The 15,421-nt window shown below is 51.5% G+C and overlaps 1 protein-coding gene across 4 annotated transcripts in view; it reads right to left on the bottom strand.

Annotated features, from left to right (window-relative positions):
• Nucleotides 1-15,421, bottom strand: part of CCDC175 (coiled-coil domain containing 175) — a 148,383-nt gene that overhangs the window by 121,358 nt on the left and 11,604 nt on the right. For all 4 annotated transcript variants that reach the window (XR_012727806.1, XR_012727807.1, XM_075331171.1 and 1 more), the window contains one exon: nt 458-593. Coding sequence is in view for 2 of the 4 variants with exons in the window: in XM_075331171.1 (XP_075187286.1) it covers nt 458-593 (136 nt within the window). In the remaining 2 variants the exon portion in view is untranslated. The remainder of the gene's footprint in view (nt 1-457; nt 594-15,421) is intronic.

Raw genomic sequence — 15,421 nt, 5'->3', positions numbered from 1 at the left:
TCTATAGACCCGGAGTTGCACTGTCTATTGCTAGCTGCATTTACTGAGAATCCATCAGTGAGCTCGTTCTGACGGCAAATTCTTTGGGGGGTTTTGTCTGTCTTTTTCCTGACCTTCTATGTGCTTATTGTTTAAACTATCTATAACTATTATAAACTATCCCGTCAAAAGGAGCTCACTGACATTCATGTGGAAGGAAACAACGCCTGTAAAAGTCAAGTGGTGCAAAAGTCTCAATTAATTCCAAGTGCATACATTTTAGCCAAAAATACATCCAGGTAAGTTAAAAAAAAATGCTTTAAGCTGCAGCTATTGATATTTCTATACAGAATACAGCATGTTCGGAGTGTAGATCCACACTCCACGCTGCTCCTGGATGTTTTGCACAGAACGTTTTTGGCACTGCCTTATGAAGATTAATGGCTGTAGATTATAGTGACTGTAAAGACAAATTTACCTTAAAAATACATTCATCTTTTCAATTTCCTCCTCTTTTCTTTCGGTTCTCTCCAGTTCCAGGGTCATATTCTTCAGGTCATTTTCTAATTGAAGTCTCTCCGCAGCAATGGATGCACGAGCACTTGCAACCGCGTCTAGGAACAGGAAAATGGTGTCCCTGTCACTCATTACGGACCGATCTAGAGCAGTCCCCTCTATTCACAGCATTTCATAGCTAAAAAGGGATTTTTCAGGAATAAAGGGGTTGTCTAACTGCTGGGACCTGCACTGATCCCCAACGAGGCACTTTTATCCTCGTTACAATTTGCAGCCGCAGCTCCATTCATTCCCTATGGGGGGTGGCAAGTTCTGCCCTCGTTTTTTTCTGGCAGCACCATAGACAATAAATGAAGCGATGGTCAAGCATCCAACGCCTGCTCCATTTTATAACATATAAAAAAGTCTTGCTGGGAATCGATGTAGGTTGCACACATCAGACTCTCACCAATGAGTAAGCTATCACTTATCCAGTGGATTGGTGATAACGTGTGGACAACCCCTTTAAGATATTGATAACCTTTACTAGGGATATGTTTTAAGATAGATTGATTCATAGCTCCCCCACCTATTAACCATTTCTGACCCCTGACGGAGTAGAATATGTGCCACCAGAGAATCTCCGAGAACACAGGAGCAATTGGCGTGTGCATAAAGTAGGCAGCTACCGGGAGAAAGATCGGCTGAGCCATCGATTGTCAGCAGCTGGCTATTGTGTAAGGGGCCCATCACTGCACAAATGGCCTCTTTCATATTTCCATGGTGAGGTGCATTATGTGTGGTTTATATGTGCTTTCCCTGATACCCGGATAGCACACGGACAGCATGAGCTGGTATACGTACCTGTGTCCAGCGCTGGCATTACTTCCGGGTCCATGGTGAGTGCAGTGAATATACAATGAGCAGACCCAGAAGCAGCAGCAGAGCAAGAGACCGCAGCGCCGGAGACTGGTAAGTATAAAATTCTTTACTTTTAAGTCACCTGTGTTTTCTCCAGTACATGTCACACTGATGTCACATCAGTGTGTGGTCCGTGTGACACCGGTGCTTCCAGAGGAAAAAACGGATTTTTGTGTACTCACCGTAAAATCGTTTTCTCTTAGCCATCATTGGGGGACACAGGACCATGGGTGTTATGCTGCCTATCCATAGGAGGACACTAAATAGATGCAAAAGCATAGCTCCTCCTCTGCAGTATACACCCCCTGGCCGGGCCAGGCAAGCTCAGTTTTAGTACACAAGCAGTAGGAGGAAAAAAAAAAACAAAAAACAGTAAAAACTTCTCAGTGGAACATGAGAAAAGAAGAGTCATAACCAAATAAGGTGCTGAGAGAACCAAGGCCGTTTGCAGAATTTTCCTACCCAGATTTGCCTCAGCTGAAGCCTGGGTATGGACACTGTAATGCTTTGAAAATGTATGTAGGCTAGACCAGGTCGCAGCCTTACACACCTGTTCCACTGAAGCCTGATGCCGAATGGCCCACGAAGCGCCAACTGCTCGCATGAAATAAGCCAGCAGCCCACTAGGAATGGGCTTGAGTTGCAAGCGGTAGACTTCATGGATCGCAGAGCGAATCCAGCGAGCCAGCGTCGCCTTTGAAGCTGCCTGTCCCTTCTTAGGCCCCTCAGGAATGACGAACAAAGAGTATGTTTTCCTAAATGGGGCTGTCCTGGATATGTAATATCTGAGAGCTCTGACGAGGTCTAACGAATGCAGAGACTGTTCTACCCTATGAACTGGGTGTGGACAAAAGGAAGGCAGAACAAGGTCCTCGTTCAAATGAAACGGGGTAAGAACCTTTGGAAGGAAATCCGGGAGAGGGCGCAGAACCACCTTGTCCTGGTGAAAGATCAGAAAAGGCTCACGGCAAGAGTGCTGCCAGCTCCGAAACCCGTCTGATGGACGTAATTGCCACTAAGAATGTTACCTTCCAGGACAGAAGAGCAAGGGAGGATTCCTTGAGAGGTTCAAAGAGAGACCTCTGGAGACAGTCCAGAACGAGGTTGAGGTCCCATGGTTCCAGCGGCCGTTTGTACGGGGGAACTAGATGGGAAACGCCCTGGAGGAAGGTCTTGACTTGCGGTTTTTGAGCCAGGCGGCATTGGTAGAAGATTGAGAGCGCTGAGACCTACCCTTTAAGGGAACTGAGAGCCAACCCCGCTTGCAAGCCAGACTGTAGAAAGTCGAGAATTCTGGGGATGGCCAGAGGCATAGGCTGGACGTTAGTTTCCCTGCACCATGAAAGGAAGATTTTCCATGTACGGTGGTAAATGCGGGCTGAAGCAGGCTTTCGGGTGCTGATCATGGTGGCAATAACCGCGTAGGAGAATCCCGCTCTTGTTAATATCCAGGTCTCAATGGCCATGGCGTCAGCTTCAGGGCTCTGGAGTTCTGATGGGAAATGGGCCCTTGGGTCAGCAAGTCTGGGATGTCTGGAAGGCGGCACGGTGCGTCTGTGACCATTTGTACTAATTCGGCGTACCAGGCGCGCCTGGGCCAGTCCAGTGCTATCAGTATCACCGGGACTCCCTCTGCCTTGATCTTCCCGATTACCCGCGGCAGCAGGGGTAGAGGTGGAAATATGTAAGGCAGGCGGAAGTGGTGCCAGGAGCAGACTAGAGCATCCGCGCCGATGGACTGCGGGTCGCGTGACCTGGCTATGAACGCGGGTACCTTTGCATTCAACCTTGAGGCCATTAGGTTCACGTCTGGTGTGCCCCAGCGAGTGCAGATGTGTAGAAACACATCTGGGTGGAGGGACCATTCTCCGGCAGCCAGGCCTTGGCGACTCAGACAGTCTGCTGCCCAGTTCTCTACCCCCGGTATGTGTACCGCTGATATCACTGATCCCGTCGATTCGGCCCAGCTGAGGATCTTGTGGGCCTCGAGATAAGCCGCTTTGCTGCGGGTGCCCCCCTGCCGATTGATATAGGCTACAGCTGTCGCATTGTCCGATTGGACTCGAATCTGACGACCCGTTAGCAGAGGGCTGAACGCTCTGAGCGCGAGGAAGATCGCGCGGAGTTCCAGGATGTTGATGGGGAGGAAAGACTCCTGGGGCGTCCAACGTCCTAGAGCAGTGTGGTGCCAGTACACTGCTCCCCAGCCTAGGAGGCTGGCGTCCGTGGTCAGGACCAGCCAGTTCACTGGGAGAAAAGATCTCCCCTTCGATAGGGATGAGGACCGAAGCCACCAGCGGAGTGCGTACCTGACTGAAGGCGTCAGGTGAAGATGTCTGTCCAGGGAGAAGGGGCTCTTGTCCCAGGCCGCTAGAAGGGCTAGCTGCAGTGGGCGGAGGTGCAGTTGAGCAAAGGGTACTGCTTCCATAGCCGCCACCATCCTGCCGAGCACTTTCATGCTGAATCGAATGGAGCGAGACGGAGGACATAGAAGGCAGCGTACCGCTCGTTGAAGAGGGAACACCTTGTCCTGAGGGAGAAGGATCAAGCCCCGACGGGTGTCCAGGGACATGCCCAGGAAGGTGATGGATCGTGATGGGATTGGGGATGATTTGTCCAGATTCACTAGCCACCCTAAGCGGGATAGGGTGTCCACAGTGATTTGTACGCTGGTTGAGCAGTCGCGGAAGGAGGGGGCCTTGATGAGGAGGTCGTCCAAGTAAGGGAGAACGACTACTCCCCTGGCGTGAAGGACGCTCATGGCGGCCGCCATGAGTTTGGTGAAGACCCTTGGTGCGGTGGCAAGGCCGAAGGGTAGAGCTACGAATTGAAAGTGTGAGTCCTGAATTGCGAAGCGTAGGAACTTTTGGTGATCTGGGGCGATGGGTATGTGCAGGTACGCGTCCTTGATGTCTATGGAGGCGAGGAATTCCCTTTCGACCATGGATGAAATAATGGACCTTAGGGACTCCATTCTGAATCTCCGTACGTGCACATGTTTGTTTAGGTGTTTGAGGTCCAGGATGGGTCGAACTGACCCATCCTTTTTGGGGACCACAAAGAGGTTGGAATAAAAACCCCCAAACTTCTCGTCGTCTGGGACAGGTATTATCACTCCTGCTGTTTGGAGCGAGTGGATTGTTGAGAAAAAAATTTTGCGTCGTTTTCGAGTCTTTGGGGGGTTTGAGAGAAAGAAACGACTCGGGGGTCGGGTCCGAAATTCTATGTGGTAACTGGAAGACACAAGGTCTCGCACCCAAGTGTCGTCTGAGGCAGCAGCCCAGATGTGTTGAAAGAGCCGCAGTCGACCTCCTACAATGAGTGTGTCTTCCAGGGCGCCGAAGGAGTCATGAGGGGGGAAAACGTCGTGGCCGAGTCTCCCTAGTCCTGGACTGTTTCGGTCTAGGCTGCCATGACTAAGTGGGTTTCGGGGAGGGCTGAGAAGGTCGGTCCCTGCGTAGTCCGCGGCTGGTGGCGGGGACAGCACGGGATGTCGACCAACCAAATGACTTCCAAAAGGAGCGGAACGAGGACTGTGGACGTCTGGTGAAGGACGTCCTGGGCTTCAGCTGGGGGAGGGAGGTACTCTTTCCTCCCGTGGCGTCAGAAATGAGCTTGTCCAGACGTTCGCTAAACAATCGGTCTGGAAAAAAAGGAAGGCCCGTGAGTGACTTCTTGGAGGCAGAGTCCGCTCGCCATTGTCGGAGCCAGAGAGCTCTACGGATGGCTATGGTATTTGAGGCGGCAAACGCTGTGCAAATAGCAGCGTCCATGGAGGCCTGGATGAGGTACTCCGCCGCAGCGGCAATTTGAGCTGTTACCTCTGTGAAGGTCTGAGTGAACTGGGATTCCTCAAGCGAAGTGTTAAGGGATTCTGCCCAGACCGAGATCGCCTTTGCAACCCACACAGAGGCAAAGGAGGGCGAGAGGGAGGAACCCGCAGCCTCAAAAGCAGAGCGGGTGAGGTGCTCCACCTGTCTGTCTGTCGGGTCCTTAATGGAAGAACCATCGGGTAAAGACAGGAGTGTCTTTGTGGTAAGGCGAGAGACCGGGGGGTTGACCGAGGGCGGATCGGCCCAGCCCTTAGGGGCAGGTGAGGCAAAAGGGTACTGAGACTCCATGAGTTTTCGGTTACCGAAGCGTCTGTCAGGCTTCTCCCTTTGCTTTATGAGGATATCCTGAAACTCTGGGTGATCAGCGAAAACCTTTTGGGGTTTCCTTGCCCTCTTAAAGGAGACCGCATGGTCAGTGGTAGTGGATGGGGGATCCTCCACATGCAGAGTTTGGTTGATTGCTGCTATAAGGGAGTCTATTGCAGTTTGATCATCTGGGGTGATGAAACCCAGGAATCCTCCTGGTACAAACAGCATTCTCCCTCCTCGAGCTCTTCAGAAGCCGTGGAGCGTGTGGGAGAGCCTGCCCTGTGTGCTCCCGAGGGAGAACCCGCTGGAGACACCCGGCCGTGTGCCCTTTTCCTGATCCCTGCAACCGGTGAAGCATGTGCCTGGATTACCTCAGAAGGATCCTCCATAGGGGTATCCTCAGGCTGCGTTCCGTCCAGGGACCCAGAAGTGTGTGGAGGACGACATTGCATAGCCAGAACCAGGTTCTGTGACAGTTTTTCCATGGATTGGGACAGAAACTGTGCCCATTCCGGTGGGCTGGGGGCCCTAGGCTCTGGGCTGCCGGTTGCGGCGGTGGTGGCAGGGGGGTCTTGGGGGGCTATAGGGGCACAGGACTCACAGAGAGAAGAGGTGTGTTTACGTGGTAGCTCAACGTGGCAGGCAGTGCAGGCTGAATAATAGACTATGTGAGCCTTAGCCTTCTTAGTGCCTTTTGAATTATGCATGTTCCTAATAGGAGTATGCCAGGAGGGGGAGCAATGCTCAGCAGAGCTACAAGTGATAGCAAGCACCTCACCAGAATCAGCCGATGACCCTGTCCTCAGGAAGGCTTAAGCTCTATGAAGATCTTGCACGCTCCCCTGGGGGGCGGGGCTTAGCGCTAAAAGAGCGGGAAGATGAGTCAGTGTGCCCCCCCCTGCTGTGGGTAGTAAAAAAAAAAAAAAAAAAAAAAAAACGGCGGGAAGGGAGCTTCTGATAGTTATCCTCCCTCTCTCTACAGTCAGCACACAGCTTGTCAGCGGTGGTTATCAGCGTGAGTCCCTGAGCCCTGGGCCTTCCCCCTGCTGGCTGGGGGGGGGAAGTTATCTGCAGGACTTTCTGCAAACAGCAGAACTTCCCCCCAGCCAGCAAGCTAGAGAAAAGTTAACACTGTGTGTGCAGGATCCTTGCTCCTTGCACATAAATACTGTAAATGGCCTGGGAGCCTTCTGCAGCGTCCTTTCTCCCTTTGTCTGGGAAACCAGTTAGGGGGGATCTCACCTTAAAACGCTGCTTTCCAGGCAATGAAAATAACAGAGCCAGCTTGCTGTGTCGTTGTCATATTCAACTCAGAGCCTGCAGAGAGGGGCTGAGGAATTGGTGCCATCTTCATCTCAGAGCCTGCGGAGAGGGGTTGAGGAATTGGGCTATAGGGCACAGGCCTCTACCCTGGGCTTTAGAAAATCGGTGTCTGTGGAACCAGGGCCGGATTAAGGTTGGTGGGGGCCCCTGGGCAGAAAATCTGGTGGGGGCCCCATAACGTTAACATTTTTAGCCATAACAGTAGAGCGCGAACCGTAGCATTTAGATATAAATCCAATGAACATTTATCTGATCCTGTTCTGCCACATTCAGATTTACAGCACTACAATACAGATCCAGTCCATAATAACTCACATCCGTCACTTATACACAGAAAGTAGAGTTAGGCTATGTGCGCACGTTGCGTTTGTCTCTGCAGAAATTTCTGCAGCAATTTGAACAGCACACGTGCGCTTCAAATCGCTACAGAAAGAGTCCGTAATGAAAAGCCAATTTCATGCGCTCTGAGTGCAGCCCCTCCCATAGACAGAGCAGGGGCTGCATCCAAAGCACATGAAAGAAGTGACATGTCACTTCTTAGAACGCAGCGCTTCAGGCAGCAGCCGAATCGCTGCGCTCTAATACACCACGTGCGCACAGCTCCTGCATAATCTTCATAGATTGTGCTGGGGACGCAGGACGCATGCAGTTACGCTGCGCTACAAAGCGCAGCGTAACTGCATGCAAATACGCAACGTGCGTACAGAACCTTACTCACATATTTTTTATTGATCCCAATGGTAAGGCAGCCCGGGCCAGCTCCAGGTCTTTGTGGCCTCCGGGTGAAAGAGTCTCAGTGGGCCCCATCCACACACAGACATGCACACACACATACAGGCACACTTATATATACATATTTGAAGACAAATTCAGAAAAATACATATAAACAGACAAATATATGCACAGTCATATACACTGACACACATGCAGACACAGACGCATTAGGGCTCGTGCGCACGTTGCGTAATTCCATGCATTTACGCTGCGTATAGCACTGCAGAGTAAATGCATGCGTCCTGCGTCCCCTGCACAATCTATGTAGACTGTGCATGACACGTGCGCACGTTGCTTTTATGAACGCAGTGATTTGGGTGCTAAAATGTTGACCCAAATCTGTGAGTTCATAAAATGAGCATGTCAATTATTCCGTGCGCTATGGATGCAGCTCCCACTCTGTCTATGGTGGGGGCAGCAGCCAGAGCGCAGGAAATCGGCATTTTTTGTAAAGAAAAACTGCATCCATTATGCAGTGTTTCTGCAGCGATTTGACGCGCACATGTGCTGTCAATTCGCTGCAGAATATTCAGCAGTTACGTGTGCATGAGCCTTTACAGGTATTAATATGGGGAAATCGCCAGCAGCCTCACTCACCTCTCCTGCTTGTTTCCGTCCAGCTCCTTTAGGACATGTGGCTGTGTTTCACGATGGCTGTCACTAACAGACATGACTGCACACTGGCAGCACTGCTGTATATACATCACAGGAGGGGCTGGGGCTACAATATATACATTACAGGAGGGGCTGGGTGCTACAATATATACATTACAGGAGGGGCAGGGGCATAGACATTACTGGAGTGGCAACCAGCTCTGGTGGTGTTCTCATTACTGGGATGGGTGACATAGCGCTCAGGGGGACCCATATAGTTCTGGGGGGCTGCACAGACTGCTTCTTACACACACAGCTCTGACACACACACACAGCTCTGACACACATACACAGCTCTGACACACACACACACATCTCTGACACACACACACACACACACAGCTCTGACACACACACACAGCTCTGACACACACACACATCTCTGACACACACACACACACATCTCTGACACACACACACACATCTCTGACACACACATCTCTGACACACACACACACAGCTCTGACACACACACACACAGCTCTGACACACACACACACACACAGCTCTGACACACACACACAGCTCTGACACACACACACACAGCTCTGACACACACACACACACACACACAGCTCTGACACACACAGCTCTGACACACACACACAGCTCTGACACACACACACACACACAGCTCTGACACACACACACACACAGCTCTGACACACACACACACACACAGCTCTGACACACACACACACACACACAGCTCTGACACACACAGCTCTGACACACACACACAGCTCTGACACACACACACAGCTCTGACACACACACACACACAGCTCTGACACACACACACAGCTCTGACACACACACACAGCTCTGACACACACACACAGCTCTGACACACACACAGCTCTGACACACACAATGCACCCACCCATCACCCCCCACACACACACAATGCACCCACCCATCACCCCCCACACACACAATGCACCCCCCATCACCCTCTACACACACACAATGCACCCCCTTTACCTCTACACACACACAATGCACCCCCATCACCCACTACACACACACACAAACACACACACACAATGCATCCCCAATCACCCCCTACACACACACAATGCACCCCCCATCAACCCCTACACACACAATGCACCCATCACCCCCTACAAACACACACACACACACACACAATGCACCCCCCATCACCCCCTACACACACACACACACATACAATGCACCCACCATTCCTCCCTACACACACACACACAAATAAAATGCACCCCCATAACTCCCCCCACACCAAACACACATACAATGCACCCACCCATCACCCCCTACACACACACACACACACACACACACACACACAAATGCACCCCCCATCACCTCTACACACACACACACAATGCACCCCCCCCGTTACCCCTCCCCCCGCACACAATACAATGCAACCCTCATCACCCCATACACACACAAATCACACTGCCCCATCCCTACACACTCCTGCCTCCCCCCTCCCTCGGAATACAGTACTCCTCCTCTGCCTGCCACAAAGCTGTGTTCCACTTCCTTCACAGATGTTCCCCGTTATGTGTCCTCAGCCCCTCCCCACTCATCATCATTAATTAAACCTGTCTCTTCGGCTCCTTCATGGAGCACATACCATCTGATGATGTCCCGTGTGCCGGCGCCCGCAGCACTGTGATGACGTCAGCAAGGTGCTGATCTCATCACGTTGCTGCACTTCGGGGGCGGGGCCCAGTCCCGGTGCGCTGTTCAAATGTATTTACGTCTGAAAGACGCAAATACATTTGAATAGGAAGAAGGAGGAAGCTGCGGTCACCGGCTCTGGATCCGCTGCGCTCCTCTGCATTGTGTGCATGCCGGGCACACAGCACACAGCAGAGCCGGCACAGCACAGCGCTGCCTCCTGCTCCTGCTGCAGCTAGTGTGTCGGGCCTGCATGCACACACTGCGGAGGAGCGTGGCTGCACATACAGCGGCCCATTACACCGTGCCCCTGCTTCTAGGGGGGGGGCGCAGGTGTCCCCCCGCCCCTCGCTGAGTACGCCCATGACGGCCGCAGCACATAGCAGGGAGCTCATTGGCACACCTCTGACCCCGGAAGTGCAATCGCTGGTACTTCCGGGGTCATTCAGCGTCCTGTGCCCGCAGTTTGTTTTTGCGTCTTAAAGACGCAGATACAAATAAATGCCGGTGCACCGTCCGTCCCCCCCCCTCCGAAAACACAGCTGATTTATTAGACTGTCTTTACGGAGGGGGAGAGGGTGTGAAGAAAAAAAAAAATGTTGACAGTATGGCCCTGGTGGTGGGGGCCCCCTTAGAAGCTCTTTTGGTGGGGGCCCCTGGGCTGGAGCCCCGCCTGCCCCGCCTATAATCCGGCCCTGTGTGGAACCCGTCGTCCAGCCCAGGACCCAGCGTCGCGGGAGGGGGTACGTGTAGGCAACGCTTCACGTTCCCGCCCGTTGATGGTAGTGGGAGATCGGTCCCAAAAGGAAACCGCCGCCCTCAAAAAATAAACCTTGAAAGGAAGTGCCTCCTATAGACACTAAGCTAAAACTGAGGCTGCCTGGCCCGGCCAGGGGGTGTATACTGCAGAGGAGGAGCTATGCTTTTGCATCTACTTAGTGTCCTCCTATGGATAGGCAGCATAACACCCATGGTCCTGTGTCCCCCAATGAGGCATCAGAGAAAACAGACATGTCGCTGTGTGGAGCACACGGATTATGTCAAAACATGGATGTGTGCGCAGACCCATTGATTTTAATGGGTCTACGTGTGTCCGTGTCTCCGGTACGTGTGAAAACAGACGTAACACGTACCGGAGATACGAATGTGCAAAGGAGACCTAAAGAAGTTGCATCAATACAGCTATAGCTAGAAGAGGTCACATCCAGATTCATCTGCATCTATAATGACAATCATCTGTGCCGCCCCCGCGTCAGCAGCAGGGCTTCTCGTATCCGGATCTGTAGTGGCTCGAGGGGGCGTCCGGATCCGGGGGTCGTGCGGCTACTCAAATAAAGGGGGTATTTACAGGGGGTTGTATAGTTAAAGTTCGTGACGCCCCCCTGTGTTGTGTGGCAAGGTGGAGTACCACCGCTGCCGTTGGGGAGTACCCGGGGTGATGACAGGGGCAGCCAGGTGTTGCGACCCTCCACGGCTAGGGGGGGGGGGATGCCCCGGGCCTCGGTGGTGGAGTTGGGAAGTGCCGTTGGGGGTGAAAGGGTCAATTGTGTTCTCACTCAGTCCATAAAGCGGACACCGACAACTTGGTAAACCAAAGTTCTTGACACCGCTGCCGCCGAGGGGGGCTAGTTTGGGTGCCGTCCCCGATGGTGTTGCCTGATAATCTGTGACCTTTCCCTTGGCACCGAGTTCTCTTGCTAGTTGGCCCCTGTAGTGTAAAACTAGTCGGGTTCCGCTTCCCAATTTGGCTAACTGAGGGAGCTTGCTCTCAGGGTTCACGCTTGGGATTTTCTGGACTGTTTTTGTGGAAAGTCCTATTCCCCTTCGTTGCGCTAGTACCCTGATTTTGGAGCGGGTGGAGAGCGGATCTTGAAGGCTCCATTCTCGTCGGGTAAATTGTCAGGTTGCCTGAAGCTACTCCCTGACCTATGGTCCATGTACGCCGTCGTGCCCTGGTCCCAGCCCGGTGATGGTACAAGGCTGCCGGCTGTCCTCCTCGACAGTTCCGTGCCCCTTGTCACGATCCCCTGCTACCTAGTTACTTCCAAGGAGCCTGGCTCTCCTTCACTTCCTACGCTTCACTGCACTACTCCTGACACTCCTGACCTCCCCTTACTAACCCCCAAAGTGGGCGACCCTATTCCACTCAGGCCGTTCACTGGTGTGTCTGGTGGGTGTGGTGCAGAGTGTTCCTAGGATTTTGATTGACTGCTGTTGGCAACACCATAAGTTAGGGACCTGTAACCAAGGAGGAGGTGGATATTGCACAGAAGGGCAGACTGCACAATACCCTGTGACGGCCAGGGCGTCACACATCAATTTAGTTCAGTGGTGCAGCAAACATGGAATTACTGAATGCAAACACTAAAGTGCAGGGGATGGAGTCAGCGCAGTCCACATGTTTTTTCGAAATTAGTGCTGCCAGGAATTAGGATTATGGAGTGATACTACAGAATGGTGATTACTGTTATTAGACTTAGTTCACAATCAGCACTGAACTAACGCAGTAAAAATGCTGAGGCATATTGATCAAAACTGTTTAATTCTTAAACCCCCATGCACATTACATTAACGTTGTCTGCACTTGCCCTTAATGAGGTACACTCATACGACTGTATAAAATCAGTCTCCAACACCCAGACTGGCGGCGGCTCTCCTGAGCATGACCGCTTCATATATTTCTATGAGGCTGTAACGCTCGGATCAGGAGAGCAGTGGCCAGTCAGTGCATTGGAGACCGAATTTATACAGTCGTCCGAATACACCCTAAAGGGCTCAATGTGTATGGGGCCCCAGGCAACTGATAGTCGGGGAAGAAGCTGATTTTAGACTACCATACCAATCACTTTGTTTTCCTGGATAAACAGCCAGCCACAGACATCCCTGATGACGGCTTTCTCAGAGAACAAAGGAGCGCTCAACTGAATGAGTGTGCCATATTGTGAGAGCTGTGCAAGGTGGCTGTGAGCCAAATACCAGCTCAGCCCACAGTCCACTAATGTGTACGGCCGGCTATAGACCGCACAGTCTTAGGCCATCAGTATTTGTGTGCCAAAGCCAGGAGTGGACGTTACAGAGAAAAAATATAATTGAAGGCTTGACAACTGTTCTGTGTTATGGAGAAACTCCTAGTTTTGGCAAATACTGATGAAACACTGATCAAAAATACTGATGAGTGAATGAGGCCTTAGGGCTTATTCAGTCGTCTAATTTTTGTGTACGAGTGTTATACGTGGTTTTCACTGATAGCACCTGTACCTGTGACAGTCTATGGGGCCACTCATATGTCCGTGATTTTTAGTGGACCCTGCGATCTGTGGAAAATTGTGGAGGCATGTCTGAGTTTGATCGAAAGGTCGGATCAAAAATCGACAATGCAAGTCTATGGGTCCATGAAAAAATAAATAAATAAAATCAGACGATACCTGGATGACATCTGTGTGTTATCCAATTCTCACTGACTGTCAAAATGGAGATTTTTTTTTTATTTTTTTCTTACTCCATCTATGAGAAAAACTGATGATGGTAGGACCATATTGTGATCAAAGTCTTATTGCCTCTCCCCCCCCCAAAAAACAATAAAAAAAAGAAATAATTTGGTCTTTTCTGTATGGATGAACAATAAATAAATATCGGTCTTCTTTGTATGGGGAGAATAAATAAATAAAATAAAAAATTGGTCTTTTTTTTGTATGAGGAAATAAATAAATATCGGTCTTTTTTGTATGGGGGAAAAAAAAAAAAATATTTGTCTTTTTCATATGGGGGAAATAAATAAATATTGGTCTTTTTTGTATGTGGGGGAATAAATAAAAAATTAAAATTGGTCTTTTTTGTATGGGGAAATAAATATATAAATAAAAAAAATCAGTCTTTTATCGTTCCTATGGGAGACCCAGACCATGGGTGTATAGCTTCTGCCTCCGGAGGACACACAAAGTACTACACTAAAAAGTGTAGCTCCTCCCTCTGAGCATATACACCCCCTGGATAACCAAATATAGCCAGTTCAATGCTTTGTGTTCAGGAGGCACACATCCACACATGCATTCTCATCTGATTTTTGATTTTTGGAAAGATTTTGAAGAAAAGCGGGTCCAAGCCTGGACTCCCGGCATGTCCCTTCTCACCCCACTGTGTCGGCGGTGTTGTTAAGGTTGATTTCAGGGCTGGAGCCTTACATGCCGCGCTCCTTCACCATCCCTCGGGCTCTGGCTTGAAGTGGGAGCCAGCACGGTTCTCCCTGCCTTGCAGGAGACCGGTCTCCATCCGCAGCCCTTCAGGATCCTGCCGGACGGAGCACTCATCCCTCAGGGACCTGGCCCTGCGTCTCACAAGCTAAGTATCTGAGACGTTATTGTAGGGGGGTCCCTTGTACTTTATTGTTGGGGAGAGTATGCTGTGTAACTATTTTGACATTTCCGGCCGGTTCTCTGGTTTTCACCGGAGAACCGCGCCGATGGTGCCTGCGCGCCGGCCGCATCATTAAATTTAGGCCCCGGCTTCGCCTGAGGCCTAGTTTCGATTTCACTGCCCCTGCATGTCAATCATGCAGAGGGACAGTGCGGCTCCGACCAGCGGCCGTTCGGCACAGGGGAAGGACACTCCTCTCTGAGTACATGTTCCCTCCCCTGGAAATCTCCTTGGCCCTCCGGATCCCGCTCTCAGAGTAGGCCCCGCCCCCTTTCCTCGCTCCGGCGCCATTTTATCAGCGTTCTCACAGCGATCGGCGCTGGCTGCAGCATCTCTCTGGGGGTCCGGGCTGTGGGATCTGGAGGGCACACAAACGGTCTGGTAAGCCACAACCTCTGGTTGTGGACCTGCTTATATACTCTCTGGGGGTCATTCTGGCTCAGAGCCCCCACTTCAGCAGCATGTCTCACACGAGGAGCAAGGCTGCAAGGCTGTACTCAATATGCACTGCATGTAAGCTCGTACTGCCTGAACCGAGCACATATCCACATTGTGATACCTGCTCTAACATGGTGGTGCCTCAGCCTGGAGTCTCCCCAGTGGTCCCTCCGGCTGCTCCGGCCCCGGTGGCTGAACCCCCGGCTTGGGTAGAATCCTTCTCTAAGTCTATCTCCCAGTCTTTTGCCGACTCAATGGGACAGTTGTCCCGGACTCTGCTGAGTATGCATCAGCCCCCTACTCAGGGCGCCTCTGCTTCTACGGCTCGTTCAGTAGAGCCCACAGAGGATTCTTCCTCTGGTCCCGGACCCCGTCCTCCTAAAAGGAGACGCAGGGGTCCCTCTCCTTCCTCGTCCCGCGGCTCTGATTCTCGAGCTGACTCGCAGGACGAGGAGGATGCCTTTACTGGGGGCTCGAACGCTACCTCCATGTGCCCCATGGATCTGTCCGAAGGTGACACAGATGTTAGTGATTTGATTGCGTCCATTAATTCTGTACTGGACCTCAATCCGCCAGTATCAGAGGAGCAACTCTCTCTGGCAGAAAAGCA

Source organism: Anomaloglossus baeobatrachus, chromosome 12 (genome assembly GCF_048569485.1).
Source record: "Anomaloglossus baeobatrachus isolate aAnoBae1 chromosome 12, aAnoBae1.hap1, whole genome shotgun sequence".
Taxonomy (NCBI): domain Eukaryota; kingdom Metazoa; phylum Chordata; class Amphibia; order Anura; family Aromobatidae; genus Anomaloglossus; species Anomaloglossus baeobatrachus.
Note: the sequence above shows the minus strand (reverse complement) of the source record. Positions and strands in the feature narration are given on the sequence as shown.